The sequence below is a fragment of the Platalea leucorodia genome, assembly GCF_965183815.1.
Source record: "Platalea leucorodia genome assembly, chromosome: 1".
In the NCBI taxonomy this organism is placed as follows: domain Eukaryota; kingdom Metazoa; phylum Chordata; class Aves; order Pelecaniformes; family Threskiornithidae; genus Platalea; species Platalea leucorodia.
Genome location: NC_138823.1, coordinates 64,312,872 through 64,329,742, shown reverse-complemented (window position 1 = coordinate 64,329,742; position 16,871 = coordinate 64,312,872). Strand labels below are relative to the sequence as shown.

The 16,871-nt window shown below is 42.9% G+C and overlaps 1 protein-coding gene across 1 annotated transcript in view; it reads right to left on the bottom strand.

Moving 5' to 3' along the window:
- ZNF407 (zinc finger protein 407) overlaps positions 1 to 11,664 on the bottom strand; it is a gene marked incomplete at its 5' end in the record, with an annotated part of 353,220 nt that extends 341,556 nt beyond the window's left edge. Inside the window, 2 exons of the mRNA XM_082329092.1 lie at positions 8,852 to 9,333; positions 11,402 to 11,664. Of these exons, the coding sequence (XP_082185218.1) occupies positions 8,852 to 9,333; positions 11,402 to 11,664 (745 nt within the window). The remainder of the gene's footprint in view (positions 1 to 8,851; positions 9,334 to 11,401) is intronic.
- Between the last annotated feature and the right edge of the window lie 5,207 nt (positions 11,665 to 16,871).

Sequence of the window (16,871 nt, the reverse complement as noted above, 5' to 3'; positions counted from 1 at the left end):
TCATTGAAAGTAAAAGGTTTAAAGCTCAGTCTTGTTTTCCTAGAGGCAGCCTCTACAAATTTAGGGAATACAGACATCACCGTCAAAAAGCAGACTCTCTCAGGCTGTCAACTTCTTAATCAGGGTCTGACTTCATTGGAAAGTGTGAAATTATGTAATTATTTATGCTTGGCAATTTTGATGGTTTAGACAATTCCAGCACTATGAACATCTTCTTTTACAAAGCAAAATTCCTACTGCAATTTTATTTTAGAGAATATACCATTCTTTTTCTCTGCACTTCTTAGGTGGTTCATTCAAACAAAATTTAAATATTACGTGAATTATTTCTCCTCTCTCAAAGCAGATACCATTGAGCTTAGAAACATAATTTACAAGGATGAACAATAACTAAAAAATAAAATCAAAACGAAACCATGGCCACAGTCATATCAACTGACATTTTCTCAGCACTGTCAATTAGATTAGGTGTCATCCAAAACCCTGTAATTAAAAGTCTAATGACCCCTGAGTACTTGTAACAAATGTACGAATAAAATATTATTTGACCCCGTGAAAAGACACACTCCTTACATTTCTGCACTTCCATACAACATTTAAGTATAAACTTCAGAGATTAACGTTGTTTTCATTTAAAGTATATTCTAATTATCTTGGTATCAGCAGCAGATCTGAAGACAGGCTTGTGTGCCTGAAAGCTTGCCTACTTCTCCATCTATAGTAGTTGGTGATGTCTTACCTCTGCCTGTATGCCACCTCCTCAGAAACCTACCTCCTGATAGGGTATTTACCCTTTGCATCCAAAACACAAAGGCACCCATTCTCTGACAAAAGAAGTTTATTCAACACTGTACCCCAAAATACACTGTATTGATACCAGCAGCGTCTAAAGTCAGGATGATGTGAACAAAGAAAAAGAGCGGGCATCCCTGCAAGTCAGCCTCCACTTGCAAAGCTCAGTATGTTTTTCACCTGGAAACAGAAACCGAGTAGCCCAAACAGAGGTGGCAAAATGCACTTCCAGGTTTTTATTTGTCTTCTCCAAAGAACTGTCTACTGTACCTAATAACCTTGTACCCAAGATTCCTCAGTTTTGAGAGAAGGAGCTCCTTATGTCTCATCAATGTCTGCTTCGGAGCAGCAGAACGGACACCTCCAACGTCAGACCTATGCCACCTTTCTCTTCAGCCTCTTCCTCTCCTTCCTTCCTAAGGGTGCCATCCCCATGGCAAAATCCTTGGGCAACACAAAGAAAATCAGACAGGGAACAAAGCCTATGTACAACTCTCTGCAGATACCATCAGAAGCACACATAAAGAAGTCAAAGAAAATACTTGTCAAGAATTTTCAAGCTACCTAGACTTAGAATGGCTCTCAAATTCACAAGTCTGTAGCTTTGACAATTGAAGTCTAATCAGAAACAACTAAAAAAAATGTTTCTTCATATAATATATCTGCAAAGTTCCTGGTAACAACAAGTAACAACACTGTATTACAAAACCACTACTCAAAAACCAAGCTCCGTTTTTTGGGGTAAGATTTGGACAAAAAAAAAAAAAAAATCCAATATTATTTCTTTGTTTTTGTATGCACAAATTATGAGATGGAGAACTTGTGTCAGGTTCTGATTTCGATCATTTTGACATAAATTGAAAAAATTCTGTTAAACTAAATGGAGATATTCCAATTTATAGTCAGGTAAATGACATCAAATTCTAGTCTCAGGTTTTCTTTCCTTCCTGATTAAATTACATTAATGTACACTCAAAACAAAGCAACTACTGCTAGTCCTATTTTTTTTCCGCAGAATAACTTAACTGTTAACAAAACACCACATACACATATACATGAAGTCATCGGGGTTCTTTCATACATCTGCCATCTATCTGAAGCCTCACAATAACAAGGCTTATAGCAACATTATAGTATCTGAGCAACAACGTATCGCCCTCAATGTAGAACAGAAGCGAATCTGCTTCCTCTAAGGACCTGTAGGCTACTGTTTTTCCCTAAAATACTTTTTATTAACCTGATACGTATATGAGAGATCAAAAACCACAACACAGTGTCGTCTTACATGGAATGCACCAGGAAAAGGCCCAAAACCTAAATATTGCATCTTCACACTGCTAAACGGTTTGACATAGCATTTATTGCTGTATTACCCATAATTAGCAGTTTAAGCTTGTTAACAAGAACAGTTCTTTTCATATAAGGTAAACAGGAATTATCTTTCCATTGTATAGGTAAAACTTGTAAATAGGACAGCTCATAAATTCTAAGATGAGAGTAACTAGGAAACGATTCATTAAGGCTTAGGTTATAAATTCAAAACATGAAGCATAGCATGCTTAAAGAAGAAGGTTTTATTTTTAAAAGCATTCATTAGGCTCTCATCTCCAAGCCACAGACTTGTAAATAATTTAAAATGAAAATGCGAACAACAGGGAGAAAAAAAACAAATGCAGTTCAAATCATTCCATTGTTGTACCAATAAAACTGAAAACAATAGAAAAGGAGTTGGCAGATTTTGAAGACAACATCCAGAAAACATTTTTATGTACTGTATCTTTGAACTTAGGTATTATGCTAGCATGGGATCCAATCCAAAAAAAAATTAGCTCTGACTTACAACAATCAGGCTGTGCCCAGTAAAGGATACACATGCTAAACTAGTGATTTTTAGTATTCACTGCACTTCATTCTGCAGCTGCCAAAACAAACAAACAAGCTGCAGCTTATGGATGCTTTTAATTTTTCCATTTTGACTTTTCAGAAACGTATATCCTATTAACAATTCATATGACATAAGGCGAGAACCCCCTTCCCTTTAAAGGGTAAGATAAATCTAGGTTTGCCTCACATGGGGAGCATGAAAAGCAACAGCCTTTACTTCACTGGCAGTGCGAACAGGAAGCGAAGATGACAGAAGTGACAAATCAAACAGAAAACAAAACACAAGGATCACTGCCGTCCTTGCTGCATATCCAGTGTCTCAAATCCAATGTCAGTACACCCCTGCAGAAGGCATGTCACACAGCAAGGAACTAGGAGAGAGCAACATTTTGCCTTTGTTGTATTTCTGGAGTTTGCTATCCTGTTCCCAAGTACCTGGAACAATCCCACTTAAATATAACATATGATTTCTCTTGGATATTCAATGGAAGACAAGCACGCAACAGGCATTTCTTTCTCCTTGTTAACAGACCACATGGGATTGCAAAATGCACAAGTACTGTATTTCTATGCCACAGTTCTTGAGGAGAAAGATAGCCATGTATGCTGGGCATCACAGGAACGTCAAGACATGCTCCTCGGAAGCCTCGAGCTTACCGCCCGCACCCCACGCACCAGGAAACCTGAGGCTTTCCAGCCACGCGGGATTTCCTGCGCGGGTGCAGAACGCAAGCGGGACACGCGGCACTTCCAGTGAGCTCCGGGCGTACCGCCGGCGTGCTGCTCGGCGGCAGCCCACCCGCCTTACAGCCAGCGCCGTGCTTCCTAGAGGCACCAACCCCCCCAGGCAGCAGACGAGCAGCAAGTCTCATGCTTCCTCACGTGAACAGAGACCGCTAGGTCATCCCCGTTCACCCTTTTCCCTCCAGCACAGAAGTGGGTGATGCCAACATGCTACATACCACCGATACAGGTAAAGTAAGCAAGCCTCCTCCTGCTAAGGCGCGTCTTAAAACCAACTCTGGGTGGACTATCTCATACGTTTATAGCAAATGGTTATAGCAAACGTGTTCTACTAACCCACAAAAAGCAAACAAACCCAACCACTAACCCACCGAATGGAAACGGGTGCAGGCTACAGGCTCTTCCAGAGCAAGCCCACGCTTGAAAACCTGCCTTAAGAGAGAACTCGCATGTACAGAATTATAAAGCCACACCAGAGCTCTGACGGCCATCCAAATGGCACCAGAACAGTTTGTTTCTTTGCTTAAATTAGAATTCTTGTCAGGACCTCCACACTTTTCAAACTTCTTCCTGAAATGTTTCCTACAGATATATTTGTATACTACATAACTGTATGGATTCCCTAATAACAATATAACACAAAATGATGATTTCTATGTAAATTGATGACTTAGTATTACTATTTGGATGAGTTTTGTTACACCTTGTAATTGCAGTTAACATTTACATGTATTTTTTAAATCTTTGTGCCTGTATTTTGAGAGAGACTTTTGAACTACCAAAGATGAGGCTAAGGACAGCAAGAAACTTTCTTTTTAACTACAATGAGACAAAGAATACCAGACAGGAAAGCATCTATACATATGTTTGTAGCAAAACAGTAATCTATAGAGATGTATACATCCAGACCTAGACACTGAAATACTGCATACCCTAACTACTCTGCACGCCTCCTCCTTCGCCATTACGTACGCCACACACACATAACAGATTATATTTTTAGAATCAGAAGGGCAGAGGCAATTAAAATTTATGCTTGCACTACTAAGGACCGAAGGAAACTAAGAACATTTGCAGCTTCCCAGCCCAGTTAAATATAACCCATAATGTTACAGACAGTGGTTCAGTAGTAGGCCAGACTACTCAGAAAAAAGGTCAGCCTGCTGTAGAACAAACAAACAAAACAAAACAAAGCAAGAAATCAGCAATCAACAACTCTGCTAATCCAGGACTGGAAAGCAGTCGTGAGTTATGCAAACAAGCATTTCACTTTTGGAACATCATTACTGCCTGTTTCTAAATGGCACTTGGTTATTTCTTTGCAAAGAAGTGTGTGAATTGGCTAGCACTTACTGTAATTTTCCTTTTTATATTGAGGAAAGAAGGTAACTGGATTTCTTTCTGCTCTAAAGCTATAGATTGCTGCCCTTTTATACGTTTGGGACATCACCTTTCATCTTCACATGTTGAAGAACTGAAATTAAGTAAAATAAGAAAACTTCCACGTATATTTAACATAAACACCAAGAATGGGCTATAGACTCTTCTGTAACTATAGACCCTTCACTGGCAGATGGCAGAAACAGGATCACCAGAACTCATAGCTGCAGAGCAGCAAGGTGGGTGTGGTTCCCGTTTTAAACATACAACTTCTTTCTGCGAAGCAAAAGACACCTTTGGAATTTCTGCAAGTGGGAAATTAGAGATTACAAGAGCAATGTGTTTACATTTTTTGCTTCTTCACTGGTTTTGTACACACAGACTAATAAACACTTTGAGCTTATGTGTTAGCACAGGCAGAAACAACAAAAAAAAAAGTACCCAGTTTAGAAGAAAAGTAGGTGTAGGCATATTTCATTTAAACTTTCATACACGTATGTGTAATGCCATAAGAATGCCCACTGCAAAGGCAGACAGACCAAAGATTAAACCACTCTGACGTTATCAGAGATGTCACATGAACTTTGACACCCTGGGCCAGGCAACATTTACGCGGTTTGCAATGCCACCTCCTGCGTGGCCCTACTCCTAATTCACTCTCTCCAAGACGTCCACGGTTAATCCTATGCCTTGAATTAGCACTGAGCATCACTAGCGAGGCGTGCTGCTCGTTTCCTGCACGCATCTACATCCACCAAGAACCGCTGCTGCTGGCCAGGCACTGTATGCAGCTGCACCTGAGGCGCTGGGCGGCTGTGCGACCCCGAGCTAGCGAGGCCAATGCAAAACAGCACCTTCCTGGGGTAGAAGCGCAGCCAAGAGTGCTCCGCTGGCCGGCTGTCGGCCATTAATCTGCCAAAATGAAAGTACCTTTTCTGGTTAACTCCTTATACAATACAAAGCACAGAACAGAAACCACTACGTCTCACGGACAGGGTTGTGAACAACGGAGCAGCTATTCTTTCCCCATCACTACAACCTTTGTTAAAAAAAAAAAAAAAAAAAAAAAAAAAAAAGTCACTCAAAGAATAGCAGCGACTACAACTGTTGAATCGTGTCATCTTGTCTTCCCCCTCAATCCCTATTTTTGGTGATGTGCCCACTTCAAAAGAATAACCTGTACTCTGGGATGCACAATCTAAAAAGCGAACATAGTAATTTCAGCATGCACCATAATACTGTGGCATTAATTTGAATGAATGACTAGACCAGACACATCTTTAACCAATGTTTTTATTTGAGTGATGGATCATCCATCCAGTGCAGCCTTTTTGTTTCCCCAAGAAAGAGAATATTTAAATTCTAAACCATCTTAGGAAATTCAAACGTAGGAGCCACTCAACAATTCCAGTTCAACCAGGTTTCGCATGCCAATCTCTCTGTAAATTTCAGCTCATGCACAAAACCGTAAGTCTGTACACATCCAAAAGATAAAAACACAATTAGGCAAAGCAAAGCTATTTTTTTCTTAATGTTATGCATGCTAATACAGAAATTCTGTTCTTCATTACAAAAGGTTGGTTTTAATGCAGTATTGTGACTGACATCTGCTTCACACACATTCTTTCTCCAAGTAATGTTTTTCTGTAACAGGAGACAACACAGCTTAAGTTTTAAAAAAGTTTCCAACAAAGGAAACTTTCATGCAAATAAATTAGAAACTGTTGATGCCGTTACTATACAATAGTTCCTACAGAAGAATGATAGTAAAGGATTGGCTCGATGTTTTTAACTCACGTCGTTTGAATTACATTTCCCAAAATGCTAATAAAACTGACATGTTTGAACATACTGAAAAAGTCACAGTCCATCATCACGCTGTCACACCAGCGCATTTGACTTTTTTAAAATGTATGGATTATACAATTACTGCCAGGCTCCATATTTTATATATAAAAGCTACAATCTGATTATATGTCCATGCTGAAATAATTTATGAAATAAGGGTGGAATGACTGTAATGTTACTTCTGTGATGAATGTAACTTGCTGTGAATAGTCTAGGAGATTGCAGGAGAGACCAAACTGAAGCCTGTAATTGTCTTCATCTTTCATGCAGAGGTGCAACCTGGGGAAAATATAGATCCCAACATCCAAAGCTCCAGCCTCATGCAAACATCTTGATTACTCACATTCTGATATAGGAATGGAAAAAGAAAATTTATAGTCTTCACAGGCCACACCTTTCGATTATTAAGGTAAGAATCACAGCAAATTACATCCAATGTTTAAATTATATGTTAGTCTATTATTATTTTGCACCATCAGCAAATCACTCCTGCCACTATTACCCTTGCACTTTTGGATTCCCGTTATTTACTACTCCCTAGGTGTTACCATCATGCTTAGTATGATATAGATGAACATGAATACATGACAAACCCAAGGTCTTGCAAGTCTGCATCACGACAACTACACAAAGAAGGAAAGAGGTACAGGAAAATAAGAGTTAGAACCCTAACTATGCAAATTCTGAGATCACCAATTGTTACAGCATACAGATCACAAATTAAATGCCTATGTTTTTTTCCTTCTCTTTCTCCTTAACACTAAATTTAAGATGGACATTGTGGTTCACAGGCCACACTAATTATTTGAAGGAGCAACAGGAAACCTGTCCTAAGAAGTCAAATTAAACAACATGATAACCTATCCCTCATAAGCCACCTGTAACAGTTTTAGTTTAATGATCTTTTCCACTGAAGATGCACACCTATTTAGAAACGTATTAAGAAACTGCTATGCTATTTATGTGAATTCGCTTTCCTCAGTGCAATCTGACAGGTCGCCTGAAAGTCCACTAGCTCCCTAGAGACGACAAAACCACGTTTGGTTTTGAAAATCACAAGATCGTGACAGTGCGGAAGGTGATCGTGACTCTGAGACTGCTCTGTTCGGTGATTTAAGCAGAGTAAAGGAAAACCTGCTACAACTGTTTTGTTACCACTTGTAAGAAGCGCTTACAAAGCTCCTGCAGTCACACGTGTTGTCACTCCTCACTGCCAACCGCACAACTTCTCAAGCTCATCCACCCTTACACTAAAATGACCTTCGGGAAAGGAGGGGAAAGTAAGAAAAAACGGGTTTTGAGCAGCAAAAACCATTCAAGGTAGAGCTGAACCACGACGAAGGTCCCGCCTTCCCGGCTGCGCGCCGCCAGACCGAGCCACGGCCCCGGCGGGGGGCGGCCCCGCAACCCGGCGGCCCCGCAGGCCGCAGCTCGGCCCCGGGCCGGGGGCGCAGGAGCCGGCTCCCGCCCCAACGCGCCCCCACGCCGCTGCGCCTGCGCAGGCGCCGCAGTGACGGCAGTGACGCACAGGCGCAGCCGCCGCCGCGCAGCCGTTATGGGGCGCTGCCCGCTACCGTCCCCGCGGGGCGGCAGCTGGCAGGGCGGCGCCCTCGCCGGTGCCCCCTCATGGTCCCACCCGGCCCGGCAGCTGCGGGCAGCGGCGGTGGGCGCCAGAGCCAGAGCCCGGCCGCGGCCAGGCCTCAGGGCCCGCGCATGCGCAGCGGCCCCGGCGAGCTCCGCCGCGGCGGGGGGCGCCCCCACAGCACGCGCCCGCCGGAGCTGCAGCCCGGCCCGGCTCCCCCCGGTCCCCCGCCCCGGCCCGCCGCTGTCCGCTCCCCCCCGCCGGCCGCCTGCGGCAGAGCGGAAGGGAAGAGCCGCCGCCCGGGCCGGCCGAGGCAGCCAATGGGCGCGCGGGGCGTTCTTCCCGCCCTCGGCGCCCCGGCCACTCGGCGGGCAGCGGGGGCGGGACGAGGGACGGGATTGGCTCGGCGGGGCGCGGCTGCTGGCCGCCCGCCCACCAAGACCAAAAAAACGACGGTAGCACAGAGGCCCAAAAAGCCCGAGGGGGGACGCGGGCCCGGGCGCCGGCCGGCCACGGCCCCGCCGCCCCATCAGCCTCCCCCGCCAGGCTCCGGAGCGGCCGCCCGCCCCGCGCCGCCGCGCGTGGGGGCGAAGGGGCGGCGTCCCGTCCGGCAAGGCTTACCGCGCGGGGGGAGCCGTCCGCCTCCGCTTGTGATGATCTTGGTCACAAGTGGCGCGCCGTAGATTCGCCGTGTTGCGTCACGCCCTGAGCCAGGCGCGCGGCGCGGGGAGGGAGGCGGGCGAGGCCCGCTCACGTGACGCGGCGCCGGGGCGGGAGCCGGTGAGGCGCCGCTCGAGCGCCCAGCCTCGCGTGCCGCCGCGGGCGCGAGGGGCTGCGCCCAACGGCCGCCGCGCGGGGTGGAGCGGGCGGGCGCGCGCCGCCGCCATCTTCCCTTGCCCGGGCCTGGCGGCGGCGACGGCAACACTGGCGCCCTGGGGCGCGCCTGTCTCCTGCTGCTGCCCGATCCGCCCGGTCGCCTCGCCGGGAAGGGAAGGAGGGAGCCCCGGGTGGGTGCCCGGGGTTGGCGCTGCCCCTCCTGGCTGAGAGCGTACGTGCCAGTGAGGCCACAGCTCCGGGTCGCCGGCGGACGAAGGCAGGCAGCGCTGGCGGGAGGCAGCAGATGGGGTGTCTGGAGTGCTCAAAACTGCACCTTCATTTGCGCCTGGCAAAGCCTCGTGTGCCTGTGGCCTCTGCCACGGCAGCTGCTGGATTGCACCATTATAAGCTGGTGCTGCGCAGGGGCGTACATAAAATAAACTGGTGGTTTATGGTGTCATTTGGCACGGACAGTGCTGTGAAAATCTGCTCTCCTCTATGGAATGGGTGCCTTGAAGGAGTGGGAAAGAACGGATGAGATGAGATGGTGCAGAGCAGTCATTCACTAACACTATCATTTGAAGGTGATACAAACTCTCCAAGGAATTGGCTGCACTGCTTTCAGTGTTCTTCAGAGGATGCAGTTCAGAAGGGAGAGCTGAATATGGGAGAGAGGGAGGCAATTTGTAAAACATCTTACAGTTTGTAAGCTGGTGAAGAAACAGTAATATTGAAACAATTTATTCTTTCCCCCTTTTTTAAGCTGTCACATGATTAATAACAAAATTAAAGAAGCGTAGTCTGAGGAGTCTTTCAGCATCCATGGTGGAATGCAGTTGCTTTTCCCCAGTTGCTTATGATTTTAGAAATGCAGGTTTACAATTTGTATTATGATTGCACAGTATTTTCTAGTAGGTCAAAGTATCTTAGTTAAACAGCATTTAGCATTCTTCAAGGCTGTTGCGGGGGGCTGTCAGGAGGAGAGAACACCCCATTGAGAATATGGAGTTTCACTGCCTTTTTCCAGTCATACAGTGTATATAAGGCACAGTCAGGCTAACTAATTAGGCCTAACAACCTAGCATTTTATTTAGCCAGTTAGTCATTGCCTGATCTGTTAGCCTTGTGACACAGCATTGCCTGCTCTGGCGTGGGTTGTAAAGACAGTAAGAGTGGTTTGAGGATGAGCGGTAACTACAGCCTGAGCCCTTCATCAGATGAAAACAGAGAACCCAGATGAATGAGCAGAGTCTTGGTAAAGATTGAAATGAATGAACAGAGTTTAAAACATACAAGTATCGGGAGATAAAGTATCACACAGAACATAGGTAGCAGAAGGATCGATCTCTGTCTGTCCAGTACCTCAGGGTTATAGTACGTATTTTAATCGTCCTCTGTATGATGATAAATCTACACAGAGGAAGACTCCTTAATTTCTAGTAAAGATATCTTTGGTTATAGATACATTTGCCTTTGTAAGGACATTTGAGAACTTTAGTAGGTTATCGAGAGACTACAGAAACCATTGGCAGTTTTGAGAACAATCTGATTAAGAACAGTCTAATTGATAACAGTCTAATTGTTCTTGATATTTTTCAGCGTGGGAAAATAGGTAAAACAACCATTGGATGTCCCTCAAGCTCGGTTTCTCTGCGGTTTACAAATTCCTTTTGTATGCATAAGAATTTTTGTAGGCCTGGGCCTCAAGTAACACCTGTGTTCAAATAGTTGTAATATCCAGGTCAGTATGCCTGGTCCATCAGTTCTTTTATCATCTGCTTACTGAGGGGGAACATGCTGGGGTAGAAGGCATGATCATGAGAGCTGGAGTTTTGTAAATTGAAGTATTTCTAACAGAAAATGGAGAGAGGCAACAATTTTTAGGAACAGCCTGAAGAGGGAGCCATTGGTATAGCAGAAGCAACAATTAAGGCAGAATTGCTATTAATAAAAGAAAAATTCTATCTATCTGTAACAAAAATAATTAATTTTTGTAATTTTTAAGCTCTTTTTATTAAATGTTTACAGACATACTTGCATTTAATGTTCTGGTTTAGGTATGTACATAATTTTAAACTCATGCTGAAAATTTAAATGCTTGTTCTTTGTTCTGAAATATTTATACTGATTAAAATATATTAAAATGCAAACCGAATAAATAAGTCAATGATTAATTAGTGAAGCATTAATTAGTTAATAGATTAGTTTGTAAATGGACTGTAAACATAGAATGTGTTTATTTTCTAACAGAATATGACATTAGGAATGATTCTGCAGTTGCTATATTTGTTCCACACCAAAATACTGATTTCACTAGAAATGTTGCTCATTTAAAGAGTAGTACCAGCTCTTTACTTAGCTGTGTAACTTAAAACTCTGTCTGCCTTTCCTACTTCATGTTCCATGTTTGTTCGTGTACAGGAAACACACACAGCTTTGTGATTATTATTACCAGAAATCAGTTGTTTAGCAGCATAAAGGCAGTCACAATAATCATGCTTACCAACTCCGAGTCGTGGGTTTTCTTGCACATCAAATTTGTTTAGAAAAATAACGCCATGACTTGATGATGGTTGTGTAGGCCGTGTCTCTGACAGGCCTTCCAAAGGACACGGCATCGTGTCCATAGGGTAAGCAAGTAGTTGACAGTATTGTCCATAAGAGTTTCTTAACCACCATTATTTTTTCCTAGAGTAGCAAGTTTTTGAAGAAAGTCTGCATATAGCTTTATTTTGACAATGCAATTACACCCATAAGAAAACATGGAACAGAATAATGAGGATGTAAACACCAGCAACTTTTTTAACGTTAATTACCCATGCATATATACACATGTATACCTTCCCTTTTTTAATGCAAAATATTCTTTTTCCCTGTAGAAAAGACAAGTAACCTTTGAAAAGCCTTATCAAGTGGTGGCTTTTCTTTCAGCTGAAAAGTGGGACTAAATGTTTTTCTCAATGTTTTTTGTTCTGTTTTTTTTTTAATTCAGTGCATGAATTATTAGGCGAAGTCTTATTTGGGTGACTGAACAAAAGGGCCTCACTGTTCCCTTCTGGTTCCTGTAAGTGAACACTCTAATTAAAGTTCAGCAGCACCTGCTGCTAGGTGCCTTTTGGTTAAATTTTTCTGTTGTAATGTAGAGAACCCTATGCAAACAAGTAAAAATGTGATAAAAATTACGTGGTTTCCCAACTTTTCCTGTTACTATAACTGCAATATAAATGGTTGAGAAAAATGAGAAAGAATGCACAGAGGCTTTAATGAATGCTTAGAAGGGATCTGTTTGAATTTCTTATAATTTCATAAAATTTAGAAAAGGAAATTTTTAAGCATCTTCAAGAAAAGAAAATAATAGTTTTTTTCAATGAAAAATACTAGTTACAGCAGTTTAAGTTTGCATGTAGAACTTACTTAAAAGAATTTAAAAAAAAACCAGGATAATGCCTGAAGTTCTCCCCCTTATCCTAAGGCTAATACTTAGAGTCACAAATTGGAAGAGAAGAGAGTAAGAGTGCCTGCAGCGCCGTTCGTGTGGCCCAGGAGAAGCGTCGTCAGGGCCTGCTGTCGTGAGTACCGTTACAGGCTTTCAGTTCAGCTCCTGAGGAAATGAAACAACTGGACTTGTTCCGCCTCGGTGGGTCGTGCCAGCCTCTTTTCCAAACGCGAGGAACGCAATGTGTGCCTGAGGAGAAGCGAAGCTGAATTGCTACAGGCTTAATGTGTATCCTTTCTGCTTTTATGTTGGGACAACTGAAGACATAATTGTAGCTAAAAAAACCTTCCCTGTTGCAAAGCAAAGACAGTATTTATGTGGACTCTGCAAGGCTGGGTTTTTTTCTAGCAGAATTGTGATCTGTTATGAAGCTTGGACTGACAGCTTTAGAGGTGACCGCTAGAGTGTATTTATCTTTAAAGTGCCGATGCTGCGGATGGCCGCACAACAGATCCCTGAAGCCTGCAAGATGGCGGCACAGGAGCCATGGGCACCGAGGTGTGCACTGAGAGGCGTCTTCACAGAAGCACTAGAGGAGTCAGACGTGGTCTTTAGTCAGACACGGAACAATCTTGAGTTACGTTCCTCTAAAGCCAAGTTACAGGACAGCTGGGAAGTGGTAAGAGAAGGGTGTAACAATTACGATACGTAAAAGCCTAGGACAGTAGTCAACGGGCTGTCTGGTCAGTATCACAGTGGTCGATATCACAAAAATAAATAGTAATAAGTGGTCATATAAAGCAATTGTATATAAGCACAATTAAAATGCTTTGCATACACAACACAAAACATGCAGACGAGTGACATCACTTATGTTTCTGTGGGTATGGCTTTCTAGATATAGACATCACTATGAGTACCAAGAAATCAGATCTCCATTTTTTTTTTTTTACTCACTGCTGAATACTGAGGTTACGTGAATCAGACAACTGGATTTTTGACCCATGGACACTGTCTTTTCAGGCTGTTCCATTCAGAAAGTTCCATTTCAAGACAGACCACCACCCAGAGAGAATTTTTTTCCTGGGCCCGTGCGCTCCTGTGTGCACATTACAGTGGTGACTTGGCAAAGGCGCCACCGACTGTCACTGCTGGCTTGTTCACCGGTAACGAAGCTAGCGCAACATCTCTTCACCATGGGTTGGTTTGCTTGTTTAAAATGTATTTTCTTTTGTTCCACTGCTTTTCAATACTTTCAGTATCCAGAACCCAAAAAAAAAACCAACCTTGAGAAAGGATGTACTTGGCAGATCTCCCTGGTCCTTCCAGTGTGATTGAATGAAACTGTATCGTTTGAAGGCGTCACTGGAACATCAGGGTTGCTGCCAAGTTGGTGGTGGTAACCCTGCGTCTAGAGCTCGCTGTCTTGTCAGGAAGGCAGTAATGCACGGGAGGTGAGTAAAGCAGTACTCACTTGAATTTCTAAGTGTAAAAAAAGAGTGATACAAACATGAAATTCTTGTGAGGGCTCTGCCACCACTTGTTTCTTCACACCAGAAGGCTGCATGTCGGGAGTGTGTCATATTGAAAATTTTCCAGTTCTTATTACAGAGATTAGAGTTTCAGTTCTAAGCTCAGGGGAGAAGAGAAGGAAAAAAAAAAAAAAAAATCATCTTCAGCTCCACAAGTAAGTAAAAAGACATGGCTAGCATGATCTTTGAATTATTCTTACAGGTAAAAATAATAAAAAAAAAATTTAAAAATTGTAACTGTGTCTAAAGGATGGGGAACATGCAACTGGCTGGCACTTCACGTTATTTCACAGTGAGAGATCACTGACGTGATTTTAAGACCGGTAGCAACATCAGCATTATTCATGCATATGTACACAGCGTCTGGTTTCTTTTAAGTACGGCTATATATAAGTCTGTCTGGAGGCTGACAATGCCAAACCTCCAAGGATTTGTTTTTGTTGTACTGTGGTTTTTTTTTAACAAAAAGGTAATTCATTGCAGTAAAATGAAAGAGATTCATTTATTACCCTGTATTATCTGTTATGTGTGAAGATGTCCAGCTTGCCAGTATTTACAGCTCTGCCAATGTATAATTCATCTTTCGCAAACCCACAAAGCAAATTTGTGAAAGACAAATATCTCAGATATAAACATCAAGTCTGGTACATTATGCATCAATACATTAACTTTAAGATTTAATGTGGTATCAGATCAGATCAGAAAAGAACTTGGAAGGAAAGTCACAGTACATGAAATACAGATTTACTCCTTAGCTTTCATCTTCACTAAGTCGGCATCTTATCCACCTGGCAGGCGTATCCAAGTCCTGTTAGAGCTACATCCACTGGAATAAGAACGCGTGTAAACTGTCAGCTTTGTGGAAAAACGTTTCCTAGTTACAACACTGAAGTTCTCAAGTGCTCGTCAGAAAAGGAACACGACTCTTTTCCTTTGCTGCCAGGATGCACCTTGTGCAGTGTGTACTTTGAAGCTTAAGCAAGGTTTTGTTGGCTTCTTTCCCCTCCCAAGGGTAAAGTTTCTTAGCAAATAGAATCCAAATTCAATGCTTAGTTATGTTTTTGCAAGAGCTTCTACACACCTATTTAATTTACGTCCAGAAAGAAGCACAGCTATTGTTCCTGCCTTGAGGAGTAAGTGACCGTGGCAAGTTTCACACAAGGAACCTGAGAGGAATTATGTAACAAAAGGGAAGCATGCTTTCAGACAGTATTGGCAATTTTTAAAACTGCGTAAGAGTAAAGCAAGAAGGAACCTCCTCTGTCACCCTCCGTCTCAACTCATTCCGTGTGGGTTGCAGTGTCAGCTGAAAAGCTTTGCAGGAACTGGTTTTCATCAGGCGGGGCTGGGAAGTCAGTGGCTCTTTCACCTACCTCCTTAGAAACCCGTGGAAATAACCAAACAATGTCTCAGTGTCTTGAGTTCAGTTCAAGCTCATATTTCAGTTGAAAAAAATCTGCAAAGAGCTGGCAAAATTGTATACCACCATGCTTGCATTGTTAGCAGGTCAGTTTGAACTTTCTGCTCTGTTTTCATTTCATCTACTGTAGCAGTATCACAGGAAAAGCATTTACTATGTATTTATCAAAATGACCTATAATGTGAAGTTGTTCTTATACATGTTTCTGAAGAATGCAAGTGAGAAGATCACTGAAATATTTGGCAGTGGAGCAAGTAGACAAAAATGCAGTCTATTAACAAGGAACTGTTTGTATTTTTCTATTCATATTTATGCTTAAAATATCTATATAATGACTTCCCTCTTAAAGGACATGATGTGTCTGCAGCTCAAAATACAGACATCTATGGACATATATGGAGTTGGACTTGATGATCCTTATGGGTTCCTTCCAACTCAAGATACTCTGTGATTCTATGATCCAAGGTATAAATTTGATAATCAATTAAGTTTCACCTTGGGGCTATAAGTATTGGCGAAGTACCGCACTTTTTCCCTATAAGAGAGTAACTTGCACCAAAACTATGGTAATGTGTGCAGTTCTGACCAATTCATGAGTCAGCATCTTTCTAGAGGAGTAGTCTTCTAAAACCAGATGTGTTTGAGAAAGCAAGTGAAAAGAAGAAGGGATGAGAAACTGCAAATTTTTTTAGCATCCTAGAAAATCCATGGTAGAAAACAGCTGGCAGTGAGTGTTTCTGTTAGCAGAGAGGACAGACTCTGGAGGCAGGCGAGAACAAGGGCATGCAGTTACGTACACGCACCCATATGCGAGTTTTGCACACACAGGCACCCTTCACACCCTAGTGATGAGCAATGTGCAGGTGAGCCAGGGAGACAAAGTAAGATCTATAAAGTGAGATGATCGTGTTCAGGACTTTTTTCATGCATCGGTATTTTAACTTTACATGTTACTTGCAGGTGGAAGTTTCCAGCAGGAACAAGGAGACGGTGGCTCCTCACTGGCACCAGGCTCCTGTGTCACCGGTAAAGGCACAGTTGCACAATCATCTTCCCTGGCCAAACATGGACTACGGACATCCTTAACTAGCAAGGCATTGTATAACATTTTGTCAAACAAGCTAAATGCCGTATTGCGAGAGGAATAACTAGCAGGAGTCAAAGTCAAGCTTCTTGGGAGTAATGTTACAGAAAAGGAAAACCATAATTACGTGAGTAAGCCTAATCTTCCACTTTCATATGCTAAGCAGATGGTGACCTGATTAGTTCTTAGTCTCAGGAGGCTGTTCATCTCTCTATACCTTCACCTCCTAATGTCAACATCTTATTTGACTCATTCTCCATGATTTTAGCCGACTGCACATTTTTTAGTCTTCTCTTTTGAGACATTACTTAAGGATTAAAAACTGTATTTGTCTAATATAAAAAAGCAGCTTT